This window comes from Filicampus tigris, chromosome 7, assembly GCF_054856515.1.
Source record: "Filicampus tigris isolate MCC_2025a chromosome 7, RoL_Ftig_1.0, whole genome shotgun sequence".
Taxonomy (NCBI): Eukaryota; Metazoa; Chordata; class Actinopteri; order Syngnathiformes; family Syngnathidae; genus Filicampus; species Filicampus tigris.
The window spans coordinates 19,605,791-19,632,050 of NC_141223.1; the positions used below are offsets into that span (position 1 = coordinate 19,605,791).

Genomic DNA, 26,260 nt, shown 5'->3' on the forward strand with positions numbered 1-26,260 from the left:
CCAGTGACTCCGACTGAACAAGAATCGAACGGTAGGGGGCGCGGCCATTGGCCTAATTAACGAGAGCCGTTATTCATGGAGTATCTTATTTCCTAATTTCCCCAAAACGAATGGATAAAATAGAAAATGGCATCTCTTTTCATTTCCCTGATAAAAAATATAATAAAATGAACTTTTTAGTGAAAACATGGCCATCCCGCCCAACCGTCCCTTTAAACACCTCTTGCCTTAATTTAAAACAGATTTGCTCAATGCTGCGATGTCAGGACAAAATCAAGATTCAACCCACTTAATATACTGTATTTTGACAAGTTTTTGAAGAACAATTTAACCAGACAACGTTGAAATACTTTTTCCAGAATGTTTTTTATGTAGAACGTTTCTAATTGTTCCTCTATTTAAAGAGTGCCCCAACTAATGACTTTTTCAAGATACAAGCCGCCGCTCTGATGATTTTTTCTCTTTACTTGCGAGAAATGACATGATGCAATCTACACTTCAGAGCCTTCACTGCTCCATTTTCCTGACATCCACACTGAGTGCTCATTTGCGCCTTCTTTACACAGCACAATCTTATTTCAGCCACCTATCATTGTTTTTTTTTTTTTTGTTTTGTTTTGTGTTTTTGCTGTAAAGTATCCCTCAGTATGGCTCCCAAGAAAGTGAAAAGTTGAAGTGATTGCGGTATTAGGACAATGAAGATTTTGGAACAAAATGATTGCTGAGACAGAGACAGAATCCATATTCTAGAGAGAGAATCCATATTCTGCCTTGGGTCGAGTGTCGCGCTCCCTTGTTTCAAAATCGTCTCTTGCAGCCGTTAATGTCTCTTTCAATGTTTCGCCGACAGTGGACATGAGGACTTTAAAGAAAAATGATCCCGCCACGACTGTCGAGCTCGCCTGCACCTTATTTATGTTTTGTACACATTTCCCAGAGTAAGCACATCACTTTACACTCACACTCAACCTCTGCTTAGCGTTGGAACAAGCTTTGCTAAGCTAAGTTAGCTGCAGAAGCGTTGCCTTTTCCAACCATTGACGTACTATGACGAGGTTTAAGTTGTTCAGTGCTAGTTTACTTAAAAAGCACCAAACCGTAAGCTGCATTTTGTGTCATGAAACGGGCTCTCACTCAAGTGTCATTTGCAAAATGTATACATAACAGTTTGTAGTCTACAAACATAGTGTGTTCTAACTAGTAATGGTAGGATATATTACATTGGCTAATGAATAAAACAAATTAAACGTTACCTCTACTAGTATTTGTCGGCCGAGCGGCTCATAGTCACGCATACACGCTCCAGTGTTTGCTTCTCCAAGCTTTGCCTGCCCCGCTTTTCAGTGATAACGTAAACTTTATTTTTGTCCTTTTATAGTTTAGCGACACCAAATCTTTGGCATATTTTTAGTTTAAGTGTATCCCTCCTTGGAAATCCCCACTCCCCGGACTGAGTGCGCACACCTGAAACAAATGTGCATGCGGTTAACACAGAAGTGGCCAAACATGTTGCCGGCCATCGTAAATATGGTTTTAAAATGAATAATTACAATTTTGAGGCAGAAAGGTTTGTGTCAACCAATTTTTGTGGTCAAAATAACCGAGTTTTTAATTTATTTATTTATTCTCCCCAGCCACAGTTGCAGGCATTCTGCAGCCTAGCCCAGCTGTTTTTGGGCAAGAGGCTGGGTACACCCTGGACTGGTCGGCAGCCAATTACAGGGCACACATAGGCAAACAACCATTCACACTGACATTTAAACCTACTGACAATTTAGAGTCTTCGAACAACTGGCCATGCATGTTTTTGGAAAGTAGGGGAAAATGCAGAAAATCCACCAGACGCAGGAAAGAGCATACAAACTCCACACAGGAAGACAGGAAGGTCAGAGCCCGCATTGGAACCCACGACCTCAGAATTATGAGGCTTTGATGCTCACCAGTGCCGTCAACTTTTGGCTTGAAGTTCATTTCTTCAGCCACTTTTTTTATCGTTCTAATTAGATGTGCAATTATGGTTATTAGGATGCAATTATCAAATTAATAATTATTGACATCGATTAATTGTTTAAAGACCTTGACTAATTTAAAATTGCCTAAATCTTCGTAATTTCAGCCTCCAAACACAAGATTTTCAGATTTCTGTAGTGGTCATTGTAAGCAGACTTATTTTTGTCAAAATTAAACATTTGCAAACACCTCCTTTTACTTTGGATAACTGATCAACGTTTTTTTCTGACATGGTACAGACCAAACGAATCTCCATTTACTGAATCTTTATTTATGTTTGTGCATTTTCTGCACAGTCAATTTGAAATGTCCTCTTTAGGATTTTAGGGCTGGAAATTAAAACTTTTTTAAAACATCAGATTCATTGATTAATCAACAGAATAATAGCCCTGTTCACATATTACAACACGGTGGTCTATTTCTTTATTTAAACAGAAATGTTTTTGTTTTTTTTGGGATGGGCGTTTGGAACAGAATTTTGGCATTTGAGATAAGAGCATGGTCAGAGAACAAATTCAACTTGGAAGTCAATGCACCTCTTTAGTCCCTGCAACACAGTCATAGAAAGACATAATTACCTGACCAAGTGATTAGTACTTTGTACCTTCTTGACAGTTTCTTGACCTAATCGGCATGGTGTTAAAGTTAGGTAAAGGGTCTAGCTTGGTTTTAACCCTTTGTAGCGTGCCAAAACATAACCAAATACCTAATTTGTGTATGTATGTGTGTGTGTGTGTGTGTGTGTGTGTGTGTTTCAGAGAGATTGTAAGCACATGTGTGCATAGTTGGTGCTAATAGAATTCTGCTGTCCAGCTCACAGCTGTGTTTTGCTGATGAGTCTCAGGAGACCCCAGCATGTGTCTATGGTTACTATGCCGAGGCTCCAGCATGAAACCATGTGCAGATCATTACTCTTTCCCTCCCTCCCTTTCGCTCTATCTGTGTCTCTCCCGCCGTCTCTTACTCACTCCCTTGCTCTTTCTCTCTCCTGCTCTATCTATTCTCTAGCTTGACCCTTCCCCCTTTCCATTGCATTAACAAAGCTCCCAACTTGTGCCACTCTACGGCCTATCAGCCGGATATTTGCGATATATTTAGCGCTCCTTCTCCTCCTCCACTTTAAGATTGGTTTGTTGTTGTTGTGTGCCACTGAAGATGCCAAGCGTACTTGGTGTACTGAATAATATTGAGTACTTGAACAGATGTACAACTGTACTACCCCATGTGACTTTATTTTCTCCTCTACTCAAATTTAAAGATTTTTTGGGGAAAACGGCCCCGCAGAAGCACCAGAATTATAACGGTTACAAGCACATTGAGGATTTTATTGTTTATAGAAAGCTAAAACAGTGGAATGTCTTAGTTAGAAAGTGATCTGTTCCGCGACGACATTTGATTCGTTAATTAACATTTTTTTCCAAGGGTAATCACGGAAATAAAACTAATCCATCATTGGGTCAAAGTCGCAATCATAAAACTGTAACATAAAACTGATATCCAACTTTTTAAAGTAACATTTTCCTTAGGGTAAATAGAACATAAAACTCAGACTCAAGCATAATATTTCAAAAATCTGACTTTTTAACACTCTTAATTGCAAAAAGAAGTTAACCACCATTCACAGTAGAGCTTCGACTCGCACCCAAAATCTGCGTTTTCTCTTCGTGTGGACGTTAATGAGCGAGTACCGAATGAACTCGTATCAGATACTTATCATAGTCCAACAAATGACTACGGTACCTACCACTTTATAGACACCATAAGGTGTCCAGAGCGCTTTGCAAAGCCTTGTTCATTCACTTATTTGAAGACGTATGTATGTCATGAACCGGAATGTACACCGGTACGGAAGAGTTTTATAGAACCATTAGTGTGACATCTACTGTAATGCAGTATTGAGCAGGTTATGGTCATTTTCATGGCCATATATATATAGCTGTATAGCCTCTAGACCAGGGGTGCCCACACTTTTTCAGCCTGAGAGCTACTTATGACATCACAGAGTCAAAATGATCTACCACCTACTATAAATGCAAAACACGTTGTATATTTATTTCTATAGAGAATTATTTTTTATACGTACCGTATATGCTGGTGTACCTTGCATGACTGCATCAACCTATATAGCACAATACAACAACAAAAATATTTTGCAATTACCTTACTCTGATGACTTGCACTGAATGGAATCAGACAGGGACGCATAGTCCAGACAGTAACTGCTGATAGCCAGCCTCATGCAGATTTGCAGCCACAACAATCCGCCCATTCGCTCCATTCGGCGCGTATAAAACAAGTCAACTTATTTTGCACACTATGCTAATGCTGTCAATATTGCTGTCTTGGTAAAGTTCAAGAACTGTAAAAAAAAAAAAAAAAAGTCGCTGAGTGAACAAGACGCTGTGTGGCTGTGTGTGACGTAGTATGCCCGATGCTGATTGGCTGCGAATGGCAAAAAAGGTTGATTTCCCGTGATTCGCTCCGCGTCCCACCGCTCCAAACGCATCATTCGCGCCGCCCCGCACACAACCGCGCCCGCCCGCGCGAACTACATTGACTCCAATTGAAACGTGCCACCAGATACGCTCCCAACGCAGTTGGTGTGAACATAGCAATACAGTAGTGAGGACGGATGATAGGCTGGCGATCTAGCCACAATGCCTTTGCGGTCGATCGCGATCGACGTAATGGGCACCCCTGCTCTATCCTTTTTGGATACAGAATTAGCCAATTCTGATTTTACAAATGACATTTTTTTAAAAAATAATGAGATCAATGCCTGCATTTATATGTTTATACAAGCATAATGTATACGTCAATGCATGTACATATGTATATTTATTCACTATACGTTTTTAAATTACATGCCATATTCTTGACCAATTTGACTGCAATTCACGTCATCCATTGTTGGTATTGACAATACATTTGCACCGTTTCGGTCAAGCGAATATGTTCATTTAAATGATAATGACTCAACATAATGCTGCTTGTGTGTCTGCGCGTCTACTCTTCTCTAATCTGCTCCCAGCTAGTCGAATGCCTTGTCAACTTGTACAAATTGTGAACAAAATAATTCACACTCTACTTATTTTTGAGGGAAGTGAAATGCATCACAACCTGCCACTCTTTAAACTGGTGCTATAGGTCTGGAAGCCGGTCAGCGAGGTGCTCGGCCAGATTGGACGTGATCCCACCTCGAGGCGCGGTAGTTTTAAAACCAGCCTTACACACAGGCTTTGTCATGTTGGTCGGCTTGCCATGGCTGTCGGCCATGTAAGCAAAAAAGTTCTATATGACACTTCGCGCGTCATGCTTTTCCACGAGGAGTGGAAGGGGGAGCGAGCGCTTCCCTGCTTTAGGCCATCTTCCTCTTGCACACACGCAGAAGGAGGCATGCCACCATTCTGATCCACCATTTGTTTTTATTGGCCAATTTATCATAAAAGGAGGAAAGAAATTCTTCTAATTCTCTTGTCACATATTTCTCTTGAACCACTTTGTGAGACTGTTCCTTCTTTGGGAATAGGTGTTTGCAAAAAGAACATAGCCAAATAAAATGTAAAATGGGTAGAGCTAATCTTTCAATGCTTTAAGATGATGTCTCGCATTGGTGGCTCTTCAAACACTTTCAATTCCAAATTGCAGGAACTTGGGAGGGAATAAAAAGTGGACTCTACAGAAATGCGTGGCTCTGTGGATTAAGTGTACTCTCTTTTAAAGCTCGTTCCCAGTTAGATGATTCTACACATACAGGTCTCTGCGTTTCTGGACACAGTCTGTAGCGATTCTTATCCTTGTAGTCAACCCCGTTTTGAGTAGAGGGGTCAGTGCAAGCTGACGTTTACAAGACCCCATAATCCCCCAAAAGATTGATGAAACCCCAGCCAAAGCCACCTCCCGCAAACAAATGTTTTTTTTAGTAGTCCAACTCCTGCTCACGCTTGCACCTTACAGAATCGGTTTAGTCTTAAAAGAGAGGCTCTGTGTCTGTTTGTGGCCAGATACTTGTATATATGTCTAGTGTCTATTACACTCGCACATGTGTGTTGTGTTTATTGTGTGCGAGGATTTACGCTCTCTACCTGCACTGCCAGGTCCTGTCCTGCGCGCACAGACCCACAGGCAAACTGAAGCCAGCTGGCTCCGCTGAGCGTCATCCAGCTGTTGTGATTTATGTAAGGCTGTTAACCCTCGACTAGTTTGGCTCCCAATCGCACAATACTCAGCTAACAAGTAACGTAGCTCTTCTTTTATCCTATATATACATAGACCATTTAGTCTTAAGATGTTGTGAAAACACTATACTGTATAAACACAGTTGAGTTTACTTTTTTATTTTTATTTTTTTTTTTTACTGATGCCGAGGAAGTTGTTTTCATTGACGTTCTTTTGTTTTTGTTGTTTTAGCAGGATTATGCAAAACCTACCTACTTAAACTGTAGGGAGGCGGGGTTAAAGCAAAACGCTATTAAATGTAGCTGCAGATCCACGGATTTTAGCTTGGCCTTGTCATCATCGTGATACAGAGCCCTTTTTCACCATTTCCTTAAATTCTCTTTGAATAATGCATGAATATTTATAGACGGCAGAGATTTTGCTTTGCTGAGTGTCATTCTAATTTGTATCCTTGGAGCAAAAAACAGTTATTGGCTTATCGATCAAAGATGATTTATAGATGGTTAAAACAAAAATACAAAAAAACCACACCAAAATACTCATCTACCGATGACTCGGCTCTAATTAAATGAATTAGGTCTGCCACTACCGGAGCCTAACTTTGTATCACTTTATTGTTATCACGTTACTACACTTAACATTTCTTCAAGCTAGTGTAGGGCTAGTTGAACATGTATTCAAAGCAGGGTTAGAAGGGCTGACCCATTAACACTAATAGTAGTTGAAACTCTTTTCTTCAGAGTGACAGGAATGCCAGAGATGAAGGGCAATGAGAGAATCAAAGGTGGGAGGTCTCATGACCCTTCGTCTGATTAGCATTTTGTTGCGTACCAGTGCATGGGAGGGTGGTGAGTGGTCGCCGACAGACATATTTAATGTCTAAGACATAATGGATCTGAATCAGCAGATAGCTCCTTTGGGAGCTATTAGTGAAGACGTGTCATTAACCCCTTCCTGGCCTGAGTTCCAAACCAGACCATCCCAACCCCCTTTAGCATGACCCATACAGGCCAAAGCAGTCTTGCGCATTACATAGACTGGAAGAAGGGTCAAAACAAAACTAAGAGCAACTAATTTGATTTCACACTAGATCTAAAAACCCAAAGAAAAACACCTATGCTGTTTTTTAAAAATTATTATTTACTTAGTAGGACATGTTTTCTGTAAAGGATACAGGATCATGACCTAAAGGACTACTGTTTAAACTATTTACTGCTGAGTGTCGTATAAACATTGATGTATTATTAAACACAATAACGTGCATGTGAGGTGCATGTATTATTTTGTTACTTTTTATTTTTGTCCTCTTGGAGTCACCATCCTATAGTTCTCCTGTAGTGTCTGTGACTTTGTGTGTTGATGGCTTTAAAAGGCGAGGGCCTGGCCTGGTGAGTGACGTGAGTGCCAGCGAATGAGAATATACTTAGGTAGTCTGCATGTTGAGTGACTCGGTGTGAGTTTTGGCCTTTGGTGCTTTCATGTGCTTGTTTTCCTAATATAAGTTCAGTTAAGTGTTTATGTCTATCCTGGCATTACAATATGCTCTCTACATCATCTTAAAACTTGATGTCTACATTTAACATTGATCTGTTACTTTGTATTCGCAATAGTAGATGTGCTCTTTTGTGGTAAATATTGCACTTTAGCTTCCTTGTTAAATGTGAAATGGTCTTTTATGGATATTTTCCTCCTAGTTTGCACCATCAAGCCAAGGAAATTTTGCTTTAAAAGGACGAGGACAGACGTGGTTGGAGGACAATTATTTTTAGCAGATGTGGGTCTGTCAGTCCATCATTGCGGACGCCTGTTTTGCTGACGAATGACGGTAGACCTTTAAAAAAAGACGGACTAACGAATGAATGGAAAGGGTTTTTCATTCGACAGACTGTTAGTCCGTCACTGGCGGATGCCCATCTCTGATGGTTTTTTGGGTGGACTCACTGACGGATCAACAGACTTCTGACGGTACAACTAATGGACAGACTGACAGACGGGTTCATGATTACAGTTTAGTTTGTCATGAAAAATGACAGACTGACGAATGACGGACAGGTATCCTGGCCGCTGATGAATGACGTACTAGCAAAATTTACTAAAATGCCCACCTCGTCTTTTGATACGATACAATACAATACAATTTTAGAAATTACACCCTTGTGGAGTGCCTGATCCCCAGTCAAATATGGTGAATGACTGAAGATGCTCAAGTAGCATCACCACATTTTCTCTGTAGTATTACTGCATCGGTGCTTCATTTCTGCAGCTCAGCACTCCAGGATTTCTCACCTACATGCAACTAACGTATCTGCTTCTCAGTCACATTAACACACATGTGTCAGTACACACAGGATGTACAGTATGCGTGGGTGTTTTTTTGCTCTGTCCTCTACAGCGATCATCTCAAGTGTATGATTGCCAGACCTAGTCTTCTGCCGCGACAAAAACACTTGTTTGTTTATCTGCAAGTTATGCTTTATATACGTCATCTGCGTCTATGAGCTCATTGTGAGTTTGAGGGATCTCCCACCCCCGCTCTCTCCCTGCGGCTGGGTAACACGTCATGTCTGTCGCCTTCTTTCTGGCCACAAAGCTGCCCATTATAGAAATAGGGTTCAGTGACCAGCAAGAGGACTCCCCCACCCAAGCCCACCTTCGACTCTTCATACACTCCTTCTGCATGTCCTCTTGTTCTTTCTTCTATACATTTGTACACACCAGCCCTTTGACATGCTGGGTATTCCAAACCCCTTTATACTACACAAGTCTCAAAATAAGTGGTTTCCATAGCAGTTTGCCAGTCTAAATTTGCATTTTGCACCCCATCAGAACACAATAGCAAAACTGAGAATCACAGATTAAAATTTTTCAGATAATTGAACAGTCCCAAAATCCTTTGCTTCGCTGGACATGTGTGCCGTGACTAGCTTACGTCACCTACACACGGGTAGTTGGCAAGTCGAGGTAAGAGCAGTGCTAAAAGCACTACACTTTTCACTCTTCAATCCGTAATCAACACTTCTCCCAATTATCGTTCTTATGAAGGGATTATGAGGTGTACCGTACCTTTCGGACTATAAGACGTTACCTTTTCCCACTCTTTGAACTCTGCGGCTTTTAATGTGATATGGTGTATTTATTAACTTTAAGCTTCAAGCCGCCAATTGATTTACAAATTTCTCGTCACTTCTGACCTATGAAATTACCAAACACATCACAGTGGACCAACTGAACTGTCCAAGTCCACCCTCATACGGAATACTCATCAGCCATTTGCGTGAGGGCAGAGCTGGCTGCCTGGAGAGAATAATGCGGAAGTTTGTATGCGCAGCGGTACACGGCTGTTTATGGAGCAATTGAGAGTGAAAATAAGGATCTTGAGTTGAGTTTAATGAGCACAGGGAAGGAGTGCCATAAATACACCCATCTCTGCAATTCAACCCCCGTCTCTCTGTTGTTTATTTTGAAACCGTCTGCCACCATCGCTGGCAATGGACGACAGGAAGTCCGGTCTTGGAGCGACATCCGCTCATGGACTTATAAAAAAGATCCCCAACACCTAACAAACTGGTTTCCAAAGGCTACATTGCTGTGTGATGAAGCTAAACTGCGAATTTGCCTTTGTAACAACAAGAGAGACTGAGAGAGAGGTTCTGGGACGCTACTGTGTAACTGTCGCATTTGGCATTGTTTCAGGGGGAACGAAAGCGTCTGTCGGTGTTTAAGGTAAATAAAAGTTTAAACTTAAAAAATCTGACCTCTTTCTTTGCAAATACCCTATTTTATAAGGTGGAGACCCTCTCCTATTAATGCGAAGCGGCCAATGTACAAATTTGAATTTATGGTTACATTTAGCTGTTGCGGCTTTTAATCAGGTGCGGTTTGTAGTCCGTAAATTACGGTAATTAACAGAAGACGGTGATGCCATGCTAAATCCCAAGCTAACCGGCTAGTTATTAGTTGTCCATGACGCACAATTGTACATGTTACAGTCCATTTGCATTGGGGCCAAGTGTGGCATCCATCAGGTGCTGTCCTGCCAGGGATGGAAAGGAAAATTATGGCCTTGTGTATCAATCAAAGTATTAGGTGGGGTGGACGTGTTTTGGATCATTCGGCCTTTCCAGTGTTCTGCACTCAGATGAGGGCTACACTTTATTGCTGAAATATTGAATTATTCCTTCCCACGTGACACGAAGCCAGACATTGCTGACAAGACTGCCTTTTCATGACACTCATGCCTGTGCACCCTTAATATGGACATTCGACAGTCACTGAATTTGCAAACTCACATCTGTCGCCCATTGTGTGCACATGCACCTCCCACTTCTGCGTACGTGTTATTGTCTTATTTTCTCCCGTGTACTTAATCTCAAAACTTTTCACTGTTGCACACATCTATTCCTCACATGGAGAGTCACGTATGCACATAAATATTGTGCACACATAAAACAACCCTTCTTCTCTGGCCGACAGTTGGAGAAGTAAAACGGCTCAATGTGTTAAAAGCATTAGGAAAGCGTGAATCCAGCAGCTCTCCTATTTGGCAGGTATCACATGTCCTGCTTCATTACAATCTGGTGTACGCATTCAGCTGAATCCATCAAGACATCCCTTCCCCTTTCCCCCTTGGGTGCTTTAACACAGAGTGGGCCATCTCAAGACGTTAGCTGCAGAATAAATGACGTCCCTCATTATTGTTGAAGCCGGCCCGAACTCCGGAGCTTCCCCAAGCACAACTCCACTCATGTTGTGAATGTCAGAAAATATGAATAAGGAAAATAGTCCCTGCTGTGATGAGTGAGCAGGGCAGGAGTCGGAGGCATCGGCTGTGGGGAAAAGGGAGGGGAACGCAATTACAACACCATTTCATTTGAGTTTAACAAACTGTCTCTTGTCCACATCGCAGCGCAGTTCTTATTTTTACAGCAACTATTTTTGGTCCCAATATGACTTGAACTACTTGGGAGGGAAACCAGCTGAGAAATACATGTGGATAGGAGAAAGGCGGACCAGAGGAGATCAAAGCAGCTAACTTGTAGCCTGCCGACTGTTACCTTTTAGCCCCGTCAAAAGGCAGCGTGCAGGAAATAAGGCCACACCTCAGATCCCGCAGCTGCATGCATATCAGGCTGCGAACACACTGAGCTTCTTTTCTCCACTCTTGGCCTGCTGACTTGCACTTGTCCACCCTCCATTGCTAGCAAAGGGCTTCGTTTGGGCTACCGGTTGCACTTTTCTCTTAAGCAGTTGAAGGTTTCAAGGTGTCTGCTTGTGGGACAGGTGATTAAACTCTTGACACAGCTCTCATCTGTCAGGCCAGACAGAGCCCAAGTAAAGGTTGACTGTAAAAGTGTACAGAAATTCCTGCTGTGAAATTTCATGTTTGATTCAAGCCAATGAAATGTGCCTGATATTTGACAGTGGGCTCCCCGAGCGTCTGAATTATTTGTGCACGTCATCAAAATTCACGAACCCCCCTATTTGTAGACGTTCTGATTGATCGTCTGGCCTATGTTTAAGGACATGTCTTTGAAGTAGAGATCTTATGTTACCTGTCTTGGGACTTTTCGGACATAACTCGTAGTATCACGCAATAGCATTGCTGCTTTTCGCCAGGGTTGTTTTGGCTATGATGTACTCAGGCATACTCATACTGAACGCCTAATACATCATGCGCAGGTTTTATAATTTTTCAATGTATATAATTTCATTTTATACAACTTCCACACTGAGCCCTGTTTTCAAATGATGAGTGTAGGCTCCAAAACACTGTTGTCATGTCAACGAACAGCCAGAGCAACAATGTTTTGACCCTTGTATCAGTTAAAACAGTGATGCCTAGAGCTGTTTCCCAACCTTTACTGAGCCACGGATGAGCCCATTTTACATAAGACAAATCTCATGACATACCACCAGACAAAAAATACTCAAATAATGACCTTAATTAACTTACAAATTGACTTGATCGGTGTGCAATCGGTCGTTTAATTGAACACAAAGCTGATACACTTGCAGGAACTGATGATTTAATTCAGTTTGGCAGGAACTGGATACACAGGTTTAATAACATAATACACAATGCGATCTTGTTCGATATAAAAGGAGTTTTAACTGAATTTGGACAAAGAATATTCAACAACAAAAAAAAGGAATACGTTACAAATGACGACAGGGCAATAGCAAGATTTTTAACCAAATGTGCAAGTCAATGGAAGACTACCCCGCCCCTCCCACACACACGGGGTACAGGTGCAGCACAGACAAAGACGCAGGGATTGCATTGGAACACAGTGGCTACTTCTTCATGTTTTTAAATGTTATTAAATGAATAAAAAATATTTAAAAATGTAAAATACACAAATGCTGAAGGGGACTTAGTCGGGGCAATACATATTTCTGATGCGGCTATAGCACACCCGAACCACGGTGTTGCGGCGTGCCTGATACTGCTGATATGACATGTTCTGATACTTGACAACATAAATGCAGATCAATACCTTGCTGATGCTTTCTGCTCGACAGTAGTAACATTTTTTTTTTGTTTCCATCAATTGATTGATCAAAGAAGCTGTGTCTCAGGGAAAATGAGCTTCATATTAGATATTTAAAGGATGATAATATTTCTGACATGTGATACTTGTATCGAGCTACCCTTCCCTTAGGCTTCACCACTAAATCATTTCCTATTTAAAAAAAAAAATGTTTTGTTAGTCGTACCCCTGTTGGTGCCTTTCTCCCTGCACCCTGCATATGTGATAGATGAGGATAGCAGAGAGTATGTTTACGAGCGCGACTGCTGGACTTGGCAGGGCCGAACACTCCTTCAATGTCTCACAGTTCATCACGGCTCGCTGATTGACTGACTGGGACCTCTTCCCAGCAGAGTTTATATTATGTGCACGGGTATCTGCTCTCACTCATACAGCGCTCACCTCCTCTGTAAACGTCTATTTGTTTCGAAGCGCCCCCAAAAGACATGCACATTTGTGGCCATTGTTGTTAATGATGATATTCCTCCTCTCCTGGCAGTGGTCCTACGCTTTGGAGAAACCCAATACGGGCAGCGTGTTCAGCCTGGCCTGGTCTGCTGACGGCACGCAGGTGGCTGGGGCCTGCGGGAATGGCCATGTCATCTTTGCCAATGTGGTGGAGCAGCACTGGGAGTGGAACAACTTTATGATCACCCTTACCAAGAGGAAAACCATGCAGGTAGAAAAACACACATATCACTCAACGGACACTCCATTTGGTATGGCTGCCAAATTTAATGAGATCCTACGCAACAACTGTACTAAAGCTTCTTGACTTTTATAATAAGTACAGACCTCTGCCAAGGTTGAACAAAAGTGACAAGTGCAGAATTGCTGTTTGTCCATTTGTATGCCAACAGACACGCAGCTTATGTATGCCATGTCATTACAATGCGCCTCTATACCTAATGTTGAGCATCCGTGCTTCACTTGCATACGTATGCAAAAAAATATTCTGGCTACTTGTAGCCATATATTATAGTTGGACCCTGCCCATTTGTCAGGCAACCTTGCAATGACAATGGCTACCCTGTCTAGCTGCCTCCCTTTGCTCTTCTATTTTGTACTGTTTAAAGTCAAACTGACCACAAAGTAGCATTTACACGCATTTAACGTGCCCGAATGTCCATAGAAAGGGATACACACCTCGAAAAAAACAGCATCAGGCATCTTTACTGAGTGCAGTTTGTGTAAGCCAAACATACGCGGGTCATCGGCCACTTATTTTCAGCCTGGCAGGCACTTTGTCTGTCTGTCTCCTCCGCCTTTCCTCCTCACCGACTGCTTTAAACGTGCACATCTGCCAGTGGTTTGTGAATCAGCCAGCTAAATTTACTACCTTGCGGTCGAATGTTGTTGTTTTTTTAATTCTTGGTTGTGTTACTTGTAAATTTGGCTTGCTGGAGGGGGCAGAAGAGTAAGATTTGTAAAGCTGTAAAAATAGCTCCACCTTTCACCTGGCGCTGGAAAAGGCCCTTTCATTCATTCACAGAGGGAGCTGCTAGGGAAGTATTTATCTATGGCAGCACATCAGTACGTGCATACACACATTGGGAGCAGGTAAAAATGTCTTTCTCTGACCACAGTTACCCTACGTATGCTTGGATATATGATATACTGCTTCCTGTGTATATAAATAAAACATTATATGAGCACTGCACCAGTCTTTGATGTGCCATTCTATATTATTTTTTTTCCACAGGTGAGGAATGTGATGAATGATGCGGTGGACGTGTTAGAGTTCAGAGATCGGGTCATCAAAGCCTCGCTGGCTTTTGGGCACCTCGTAGTCGCCACGTCCCTTCAGTGCTACATCTACAAGTGAGCACTTCACTCAGTCTGCGCATCCTCTATTCCTTCAGCCATGATTTTTCACCCATTTCCTCTGTAAGGAGCAGGAATATAATCTTACTCCACATTGACAGATAACATAAGTGTCCTTATATATCAATTCACACATGATGCGCTGTCAAACCAAAATGCTGCTTCTCTTCCTCAAAGCTTTTTCGCCTATAAAGAAAGTAAAAGCACAATGTTTGAAAAGTGCATAAAACGCTTTAAAGGGGTAGTCAACCAAAACATATCTTTTTCCAGAATATATTCTTTGCAGGGGGCGTTAGAACATTAGAACATGTTAATTATACCCGCGTGTGTATATACAGTATATTTTTACTATATGTATATATGGCGGCATTGCATTGACAATTAGAATTGCAGTTGCAGTAAAGGTACACTTCACAGCGACAAGATTAGGTACACTTGCCCAGTCAAATCGTCAGACATCAAGGTCTGGTCTAAAAAATCTGCCTTTTCAAACACATGGACAATACACTCTTTTTTTATTGACTTTATTAAGGAACATGAACTGTGCAAAAAAAAAAAAAAAAAAAACAGCTCTTTGTGATGCAGTGCAGTTCTGCACCACTGGAAACTACATCCATAATAATAAACACATAAAACATGCTGTAGAGGTTTCACCAGTTTCTGGGATTATTTTATTACACCAGATCACAGTTTAATTTAAATCAAGTTTAATTTTAGCGACATTTATAGATTTATATCCCCTCATTTGATGCAATGCCAAGAATGCCCTGCGGGCAACATTGTGGTTAGGGCTGTCGTGACTCGTGACGCGACTTTTTTTGTCATCCGCTTAAAGTCAAGTTAAAATTGATTACAGTCAACCCCCCTCTACTTGCAGGTCGACACCTGCGAATTCGCATATTTGCAGATTTTTTTTTCAATATTTTTTAACTGTTTTTTAAGATGTCATCTCAAAAAAGATGGTGCTTGTTAAAAAAAATGTCAGTGGGCATCAATTATATGCAAATCTTCACTATTTGCGGGCCAGCGTATCCCCCACAAATAGGGGGTCAACTGTATTCAATGACATCATTGCTATTTTTACAGCAATGTACAGTGGCCCCCAACATTTTTGCGCCACAGACCAAACAGGTGTACCTAATGTAGCCACTGAGTGTGTAATCAAATAGGCTACATTTATTAGCATATTTCTTGTACATATCTGTTTCCATTCTCGGTCTTGTTGTCTAATGTTATTTTCACTTGAATGTCTGTTTTTGCAAAGAATGATAGGAGCGCATATTTGTGTGTTTTGTTTGTGCCAGCACACGGAACTGGAACACTCCCCTCATATTTGACCTGAAGGAGGGAACAGTCAGCCTCATTCTGCAAGCAGAGAGGTGAGCCGCATGCTTAATCCTGGCAAGCAGTGTAACAGGAGCGCATAGAATCGCCTCACAGCCTCTCCAAGGCTTGAATACTACCACACACACACATATGGACACAGGCACATCCACACGCGAGCTGTGCTATAGCCAGCCAAAGTATGTCATATAATAAGTCTGATAGTGTAACCGCTCGGGAAAATCTGATTAATATGGAGTAGCTCTTGTGCCGCACTCCAGCGCAGTGTCCCTGACACTCATCGTACTGCTAAATAGATTACTTGTCATTCTATAATCACAGTCGAGCCCCCAGCGTCACGTTGAGTAAGTCGCTGCTGTTTTTAATGTGCATAAAAATCCTCTACCTAACGACCATCTGGTTTATTAGATGAACAGCCGCACCGTATCCATATAAAAGTCTACTCACTGTATCGTCTTGCCTCCTCCCCAACTCCCTTCCCTCGCTGCCACTCAGACATGCTCTTCTAGTGGACGGGGCAGGGTTGTATATATTCTCCTACGAGGGCCGACTCATCTCCTCCCCTAAATTTCCTGGTATGCGGGCTGACATGCTTAATGCTCAGTGTGTATCACTCAGTAATGACACCATTGCCATCCGTGACAAGAGTGATGAAAAAGGTGAGAGGTTTGCCGTCTCAAACACAGTATGAATATAAGCACCACCACTCATTGCCATCTTCTTTTCAATGTTTTTTTTTTTTAATCCTCACTAGTCATCCTTCTCTTCGACGCCTTGACCGGCAAACCTCTTGGTGACGGGAAGTCTTTGACTCACAAGGTAAGCAAATTCATTGGTGGGAGGGACTTCTGGCTCTTGAGATTATTTTGGGCAGGATAAACAGAACAAAAAACTCCTGGTGCTCAATATAAATGAGTACATCTCAACAGATTTGTTAGAACATTAATTTCTTTTTATGGTCTGTGTTTACTTTGGCATTCTGTTCTAGAAAGTGACTTCATAACAAATTTGATGTCAATGTGCACACACAAAGATTTCTATTTGAACAAGTTCATTTTGTGTTGCTAAATTGAGTTATCATAAATGAAAGTCCATTAAAGCTAAGTTTAAAAACAATCAAATTCACAAAGATTCAACAACAGTTGTGTCGAATCATCACAATTTTGAAAATTGTTCTTGTTCACTGAGAAATGCATGAAAAGTTTATCCATTCATGTTTAGTGCTGTATAACCTAATGTAATTTTATAATCCAGACCTCTTTCCCTGGGTTGTGGGAGTTTTTATCACACTCACCATCCATCCATCCATCCATCTTCTGTTTTGCTTGCCAATGCAACCATGCGTATCCCAGCCGACCGTGAACTAGCATATTTTCCGGCGGGAGTGGCACAACAAAAATAGTGTGTCTGGCCAACTCGTGGATCGTGCCTATATGGTTTGTCAATTTTAGATTTTATAGCTCCTTCAAGCCATGCATTGTGGATCCAAAATGCTTACTGCAGCAGTTACAAGTACAGAACTTGCATTCTAGAAGTAATCCAATTGCGAGATCCTGTACAAGAACTCTGAAAAAAACAAAAACAAACTTTGTTGTTAATTTAACACTATTTCATTTTGCCTTTGTAGTGCAGTGGCGTTAATTTCACTGCATGTGTTTCTGATGTTATGCTCCTCTAACAGCTAATATCGAAAATATCTAATATATTTTGCTAATATATGACATCTTTTTTCATGACTGCAAACACCCACAAAAGTATTTGTTGAATTATTGGTGTTGTGTTTAGTTTGAATTGCAAATAAACACCTCTCCGACAGTATTGAACTGAGCGTTGAATGGTAAATGGACTTTGAAGCGATTTTCCACCTTCAAGGCCTTCATACTGACTGACTCTTCATTCACCTACCTATGTCGCAGCATCAGGAGCAACTGGGGGTTCAGTATCTTGCTCAAGGACACTTTGACATGGTCACAATGGCCAGGGATCGAACCCTCAAACTCTGGGTTGGGAGACGACCGCTGAGCCATGCCGCACCATTATTATCATAATGACGGGATTTCATTTATTAGGAATGTATTTATTATTACTGGTTCTCAAAACTTTTTGTTTAAAACAGTTATCGAAGAGTAGGCGCTACTGTATTGAACCTGACGGACGCCAGTTTTGCTGACATTAGACGATAGACAGGAAAGGCGGACTAAGCACAGCCAGAAGTGGATTTTCGTCCGTCTATGTAATCATCACTAACTTGGTCAAGTCCGAATGGACCTCACAGTTCATCATTGACGTACATCCGTTTTGCTGATGAGAGATGGAAACGCGACCCATACTGCATTGAGTGTATATGTACAGTAGGTAATGGTATGCACCAAAGAGAGAATCATGAATTACTCAGGTTGACTAAGAAGTAACAAAGTAACTTTGAATGCAGAGAAAGATTTACAGAGAAGTTATTGTGAGTTGTTTTACATTTGTTGTTTTTATCTTTGGAAAGAGTGTGTTTAGGAGGTTGTGAAATGGTATTTTGCCGGCCCAAACTCTATTTCACAAGGTGGCAGTAATGCAACAAAAGTTGTTTTTCAACTGCATATAGACAGAAAAGGAAGAAGAAGAAAAAGAAGACAAATTCGAAAACAAAACATTCATTTATTGCAGGAATGTCCAAAGTCCGGCCCGGGGGCCAAATGTGGCCTGTGTTCAAATTTACAATGGCCTGCAGCCTCTGGCATAAAATTGTGTCAGTACTGTTAGCCACAGTAGAAAATACACATGTAAAAAAAGCTATTTTATATTTCACCAGAAGATGGCAGCAGACCTGTGGTTGCACTCTTGGGTGCTTTCGGAATTAGCTACAAGTGCTTATTTGTAGTGCCTCTCCGAACACGTGTTAGGTGTCAGAATGAACCCCTCGCTGCATGACCTTTTTTTGGCCCTTTCCACCGCATTTCTAAAATAGAGACTGTAGCAAAGAAAAAACATTGACAGAGAGGGTCCTTGCTTCCATGACAAGCGAAAATTGCCATATTTTTTTCACTGAAATACAAAACAACTGTGACCGGTAACGAACGCCGTAAAAACAATTTAAAGCATTTGGAAGCTATATGGTTGGCCCCCACACATTTCCACCTCACCATATCTGGCCCTCTTTGCTGTACATTTATACGCCCCTGATTTATTGTAATGGTTACCTTATTTCGGTGTGCACATGGACTAGGAAGCATTTTAATACACCAGGATTGTACCTTTGGCACCCTTTGACGGAATTCTGGTTAAGGTAAGCAAAACTTTTAAGAGTTAAAGCGGCAGCAGGCTCCCAATTAACAGTTCAGTGGATTGGCAAATAAGTGTAGGCTATGTGAAATGGCAAATGTATGTGAGTGTAAAGCTGTTTGAGCAGCAAGCCGACACATTATGATGTACATAGTGCACTCCATTTACCATTTTAATCAAATCAGTTCAGATAATCAGATAATGGATGGATGGATTTTTCATCAGTTGGAACTTTTTTTTTCCCGGATTGACAGACTGGCGGACCTTTGATGTTTACTGTTCGGAAGCGCGGTTAAAATAACATGAAAGACTGACCGACAGACGATTACAGTTTGGTTCGGCTTGAATAAATCACGGATGACGGACCAGTAAGCTTTAGTAAAATGCCCAAAATGCTTTTCATTGCAAATAAAGGTTGATTTTATGGGAAAGGGGGAAAAAAAGAAGAAAAAATGAGTAAAGCACAAAGGAATCAGAGGTAGCACCAGATGCTGTCTGCATGGCGTTGTCTTCCAGCGCACTGAGCTGAAGCCAGCTGGCGAGGACCTCAAACAAATGCGTGGCTCCTACAGAGGTTCCGCACACACCTCTTGGATGCCTGTGTGTACGTGACTCCCTCCTACACAGGCGCACGCTCTGCAACAAGACTCTGGGGTCACAGTGTAAATGTATGTCTTGCTTCTGTCACTCACTTCTTTTCCATAAGTGTGTTTCCTGTCCGTGTGCAGCTGGAGGTGGTGGAGATAGCGCTCGATCAATGCGGTCCGTCCACCGAAAGGAAGATCGCTTTGATTGACAAGAACCGCGACCTTTACCTCACTTCTGTGCGTTACCTTGGACGCGAGCCCAAAATCTGCAAAATTGGTAAGAATTGAACATCCTTAAGTTAACCGAAATATCTTTTTTGTGCTGCCTACTAACAAGATTGTTATACGTGTTTTGTAGGTAGCATGATTCACAGCATGGCATGGAACAATGCGGCAAACATCCTGTGTGGTGTCCAAGACAGCCAGTTCACAGTGTGGTACTACCCCAGTGCTGTCTTCATCGACAAGGAGCTGCTTCCCAAAACACTTTACACAAAGGATGGCAGGTTAGATTCAAATGGTGCTTATCGCAAAATTTTTATTGTTTTGCTGTTTTGGCGGCTGCGTAAAGAAGTGACTGCTTTTTACCGCACTGACGGCTGATTCCATTGCCAGTTAAAGCCACACTGTAAGGACAATGTTTGTGTATGTTCTCATGGGCTCCCACTACGGTTGTCAAGTACTGACACAATTCTGTAACGTCAGCACTGACGCTATCGCTAACCCAATGCACGATGTGTTATAGTCATCGGGAGTTGGTGATTCGTTGTCACCACATGACCAACTTGCTCAGCTATCCAATAGGTTTTTATGGTGATAAGCGCCATTTAAGCAAGGAGTTTAATTATTAAATTTTCTTATTTTGTTATTGCAGCTAAAGAACCTCACAGCTTTTAAAGTTTTTCTAAATATCAGTAGAGAGCTCATTAGTCGGTATATTTGATATTTGAACAAATACTATAATTACCATGGAATACAATACAATACAATTTTATTTTTTGAGGCATCACATACAGTCTATTGTACTGTATCACTTTTATTTATTAAACCAATAGAGAAGCGGGTTGCTACAGAGCGGCCCGAAAATAAAAGCGAAAGTGGGGTTATACTGTATGTATTGAGAGGTTCAACTCACCCCCATTCGCTTGAAAGTACTTGCCGCTTATGTTCATTCTGGCAACTGTTACTGTAAGCTTTGCTATTTCATCCACAGGTACATATGAAATTATAAATAAATAGAAATATTGTTATGAAAAAAACACACTATATGTCTACAGTGGATCCACCGCATACTTCTTTTTTTCGTTTTTTTTCTTCAATATTTTTAGTTTTTTTTCCCCCCTCATTTCCCTCTTGTTTGTCATGCATATCAAATGCTTATCAGTATTTTGGAAAGATTTTGTTAGGTTAAAAAAAATGTAATTTCTTCTTTTTGAACTCTGTGGCCGGAGCAGACAATTACATCTTTGTGTTGACATGCCTCCTACTCTCACTTCCAAGCGAGTTCAGCCATGCACCCCACATTCTGAGCTACGTGGACACCAAGGTGCGATTGCGGCAAAGAGACGGTTCCTTGCTTTACACCAGCGTCCCTCCATACGCCGTGCTCCTACATGAATACAGTAGCTCGGCACGCTGGGAAGATGCGCTTCGCCTCTGCCGCTTTGCCAAGGTAAGATTTCGGATGTCTTACGACGAAATGGCACATTTTTTTCCAATAGGAAGTATTTCTCTTGACGTGACATGCCACGCACGCTATGGCTCAGGCACAGTTGGGCTTCCTGCAGTGTGTGTCACGCTTGAGCGGGCTTTCGCCTGCGAGCCGGTCGGAAATGAAAAGGTAGCAGACAGGTTTATTGCCCAGACCAGCAGGCTTTAATTAGCCTTCAATTAGCCTGGTGACATTTGACTACATTTAGTCCCACTCGAGCTCACAAAGTCCTATGTAAACGTACGGACTCTTCACAGGCTAGGATTTGTTGTTTTTTTATTTATTTATTTTTTTTCTTGAGCAATGACGCTATAGCCACAACCTGGAAGAGCAGGATGTCTAGTAGCAAGAGCAAGGAGGGGGAAACAAAGGGGATAAAGAGAGGTTTTAAAAGCCTTCCCCATTGCTGTACTTCTGGTAGGAGTTTCGAGGCACTGCGGTTTTTCCCAGAATTACATTTGTCGCAAAGAGTTCTACTCTGAGATTGATGCAAAGCTTGTTTGGATGCTCACAAGCCGGTGCACACACACCAAAGTCACACACATTCTCATCTGCAATTGGCTTGATTTGTGATTTGTCTGACTCCGGGGTGGGCGATGACAGTGTTGTTTTCCGGTCGGTGGTTTCCCGTTAGAGCCGTTTGTCGCGGTAATAGACGGTGATTAATTAAAGGGAGGAATACACAGTGGTGACTTTGGCCAGTTGATGTGCTTCAGTTTTAATGAGGGCGACTGTACAGACTAAAGTGGTGACACATTTGTTTACGGTCATAAGTGTTGCGTGAAGAAAATGTCTGTTTGTTTGACGTGTGTTTCACCGGCTTCCACCATGACGGCAGTGAGACCTTCTAGGATAAGAGCAACACACAGCACTTATACACACATCTATCATGTCAATGTGTGTAATACAGTGGAACGCCCTCAAGGTCTTATACAGTATATGGGAGGGTCCTCGGTTTACGACGCTCTTACGGCGTAAACTCAAATTTGTACATGAGTCCATGTGCAGTAGTTCTTCACTAACTTCCGCTAATCCTATCCAGTAGTAAAGTCATCATTTACAGTAAATATATTTACCTAATATATTTTCTAGTCCCAATAATAAAATGATAAACAATACATACATACAGACTTATTCTGACGCTCCTGCACAAACATGTTAATTGTGTGCATATGTTGGTACCTTCCTAAAACGTAGACCCTCTGTAATTGTAAATTTGACCAATTATTTTAGTTTTGGCCTCTGGTGTTTTTTGGGGTTTTTTTTTGTGATGTGAGTGAAGACAAAGCGGTAAAATGTGATGATAACCATAGAAACAAAAATGGAACTTTAGAATTGTGACGTAGGAAAGCAGTACATGTGTAGCTGTCTTGGCGGCTGAAAAAATATAGCGAGAATGATACTAACAGAAGCTGAATATACACAAGAAAGACGGCTCTGTTTTGAAGACACAACACAATGCATCAAATGTTTTCTAATGGTGACAGCGTGACCCTTGAAGTGATTAGTCAAGTCAAATTTATTTATATAGCCCTTAATCACAGGAAAGTCTCAAAGGGTTTCACATATGCACCGGATCATATACACGACATCCCCTGATCTTAACCCCCAGGAGGGCAAGGAAAAACTAAAAAAAAAAAACATCTGGGGAAAAGTGAGAAACCTTGAGAAGGGACCACAGATGGGGGAATCCCCCTTCCAGGATGCTCAGGCTGCAATGGATGCCGAGTGGTTTTTGGTTGTTTACAGTAATTGTATCTTTTGGGAGATGATCTCGTTTGACATTTAAACTTATTAAAGCTCACTTAAATGTATTAAAACACGTTTTAATATTATTTTTTCCTGAGTGCCCGTTCTCACCTTCTTGTGCAGACTGTTCTCCAAATAAGAGGCCACGTGTGCTTCAAGCTGTTCACTTGTCATTCTCATTTAATTAACCATTGTATATTTAAAGAGAAGTCAATCCCCAATATTTTTAGCAATATGTTCTATACTCCTTCACTTGCTTATACATGGCATTCAGATTAATATTGCATTGGTGGAATATGAGTTTAGCGCCAAACTCCAAACATTTTTAGCTATCTTCGGGGGCAACCATTTTGTAATTTTCTGTTGACTGAAAATGAAAGTTGCTCAGGTAACAACCTATCACGGCTCACCTGTTTTCTCAAGCTGAACCCTGAGCAACTGTGATGTCATTTTCAATCGACTGCAAGTGGCAAAATGTCCACCCCCTGAGATGGCTAAAAACGGCTGAATTTTACTGCTTAACTCATATTCCACAAACACAATATTAATCAGAATGCTGTGTTTAGACAAGTGGAGCTGCATTGAACATTTTCTTGTAAAGACAATTTTGGGGTTGACTTGCTCTTGGAACACAAAAATGTTCAACTAAATTAGATAATTTTGTCTTACTCAGGCCTGCTAGCCTAGTGCTAGCACCCTCCATCACAGAGGGTCACCAACCTTTTTGAGACTGAGCACTAATTCTTGGGTTCTGATTTTTGCAAAGGATACCATTTTGATTCACACTTCTGAAATGACACATTTGCTCATATTACCTTTATTAATGTTATTTAGCTATATGTTATTATTAATGATATTCATTTACGTGACATTGAGCAATTTAAAGAGTTCTCACAATAATAAAGGGATACATATTTTTAGCAACAGTATTTCTATTCATCTCTGCCAGTGTTGACATTTTCAAATGATCACTTCCACAACATTCTTAGGAAATCACCATGTTCCACCACTGGTGAGCTTACCAAGCGCAGTGCTTTCAGTACCTCACGTGTGGAGTGGGACAGCCAGCAGTCTGCTGATTGGTTGAAGTCTGTCATCACTTTATAATGGAATTGGAAGACACTAAACAGACCTTAATCTGGAAAGAATACATGCTGGCTTTGCCTTGTTTCTCTTCTTTGTTGTGTTTTTCAGAGTATAACTCTTTGTCCGGTGGCTATGATGCCTCACGTTTAGAAGGCTAGATCAAAGTTCCAAATTGTCCATGCAAGGTGAACTGAAGTGTACCATTGATGGCAACGTGGCCTGATAGCACTTCCTTGTGTGTGCAGGAACAGTCTTTGTGGGCATGTCTGGCTGCCATGGCGATAGCCAACAGAGAGCTGACCACAGCTGAGATGGCCTACGCTGCCATTAGAGAGGTAAGAGCATCTGTTAATGGATCCATCAGAGTAGCACTTTTTGAACGACTCTGGAATGAACACGCGCTGGGCAAGCTTTGTCTGCTTGTTTCCTGATGCATATCCTCTCCTCTCCTCGTCCTCATCCGCTGCCCAGTTACCGCGAGTGCATTACATCAACTTTATCAAGCAACAGCCGTCCAAGGAGTCATCTTTGGCCCACCTGCTGCTCTTCAGTGGGCAGGCCCAAGAGGCAGAGGCCACTCTGTTACAAGCTGGACTTGTCTATCAAGCCATACAAGTCAACATTGATCTGTTCAACTGGGAGAGGTAGGCAACCATTACTAACGGCGTGCATGTGTGTGCGTGTTGTTATGTGTGTGGCAGCATGTTTGTGTCTGTATGTGGGTGCGTACAGTATGCGCGCGTGTCTGTATGTGCGCCCGTGTCTTTGGGAGTGTGTTTTGTGAGTGTATGTTAACATGGGTGCGTGTACGTGTGTGTACGCACGTCCTCGTGCCTGTCGTTGAGTGTGTCTTTTTAAGTGAGTGTTTATGTTTCTTCATGTGTCTGTAAGTTTGTGTATTAGTGTGTCTGTGTCGGATTCACTTTGCGTGCTCGCGCGTTTGTGTGCCAGTCAAATTGCGGCCTTGTTGGTCGATCCAAGATGGAGAGATGCATGTTGGTGTGTTTCCAGGGCGCTGGAGCTGGCAGTCAAACACAAGACTCACGTAGACACTGTGCTGGCCTATCGGGAGAAGTTCCTGCAGACATTTGGCAGGAAGGAGACCAATAAGAGGTTCCTGCAATATGCTAAAGGGGTAAGCTGAAGCAGCCTCTCTGCATTTGCTGCCTCAAATTAATTGATTCAGGCAGCAATCACGTGCAGTTTAACAATGGGGTTTTTCTAACAGTCTGCCGTAGTTTACAAGCATTTCACTCACGGTTTACTCATTCAATCTGATACAAACACTCCTGCCTTAATCAGTTCCATACTGGCAATGTAGCTCAGGAAATGAGCTTTTCTGTCTCTACTGTCTGTCTTTCTCTCAGGTCGAGGTGGATTGGGAAAAAATCCAAGCCAAGATCGAGATGGAGTTGTCCAAAGAGAGAGAGAGAGCGGCTAATGCATCTGTCAGGAGCAGCTTGGCCCAGAGGCGTTAATGTCAAGAGGATCCTTCTGATTCCCGCCAAGATCAGTTACAAGACTCGGGCGGTTGAGTAAAAGCACAAGCCCAATCCTTACTCAATGATAACTTTTAAAAGACGGCCGAGAGACCAACCCAAAAAAATAAATGAATAAAACCCTCTCGAGGTATTTGGGAATTATTGGTCCAATACCGGACATTAATGTATATTGTCCACTCTTAAGCTTCTCTTTGAATTCATTGTACTCGTACACAGCCCCAGCCAGATGGGTGCGCACGGACATTTCCACATTTCATTTGCACTTAGTATTGAGATTTCTGCAGAAAATACACCTTTGTGGCCTTCCTCTCATATCATATCAGATATTTTGCATTCATCGTTAAGCTTAACAGTCTTTGTAGTCTGTGAGTTAGTAATGCTTGTGATGTGTTTTGATAGTATGTTATATAGATTTACAGTCTGTAGTAAAAAAAAAACACACACATAAAAGAAAAAAAACATAAAAGA

The 26,260-nt window shown here is 41.7% G+C and overlaps 1 protein-coding gene across 2 annotated transcripts in view; it reads left to right on the forward strand.

Moving 5' to 3' along the window:
- ift80 (intraflagellar transport 80 homolog (Chlamydomonas)) overlaps positions 1-25,918 on the forward strand; it is a 46,871-nt gene extending 20,953 nt beyond the window's left edge. For both annotated transcript variants that reach the window (XM_086035675.1, XM_086035676.1), the window contains 12 exons: positions 13,219-13,398; positions 14,422-14,540; positions 15,848-15,922; positions 16,383-16,546; positions 16,642-16,706; positions 19,886-20,021; positions 20,103-20,250; positions 21,245-21,416; positions 24,536-24,625; positions 24,762-24,934; positions 25,302-25,425; positions 25,658-25,918. In XM_086035675.1, coding sequence (XP_085891801.1) covers positions 13,219-13,398; positions 14,422-14,540; positions 15,848-15,922; positions 16,383-16,546; positions 16,642-16,706; positions 19,886-20,021; positions 20,103-20,250; positions 21,245-21,416; positions 24,536-24,625; positions 24,762-24,934; positions 25,302-25,425; positions 25,658-25,768 — 1,557 coding nt within the window. In that variant the 3' untranslated portion in view covers positions 25,769-25,918. The remainder of the gene's footprint in view (positions 1-13,218; positions 13,399-14,421; positions 14,541-15,847; positions 15,923-16,382; positions 16,547-16,641; positions 16,707-19,885; positions 20,022-20,102; positions 20,251-21,244; positions 21,417-24,535; positions 24,626-24,761; positions 24,935-25,301; positions 25,426-25,657) is intronic.
- The last annotated feature ends 342 nt before the right edge of the window (positions 25,919-26,260 follow it).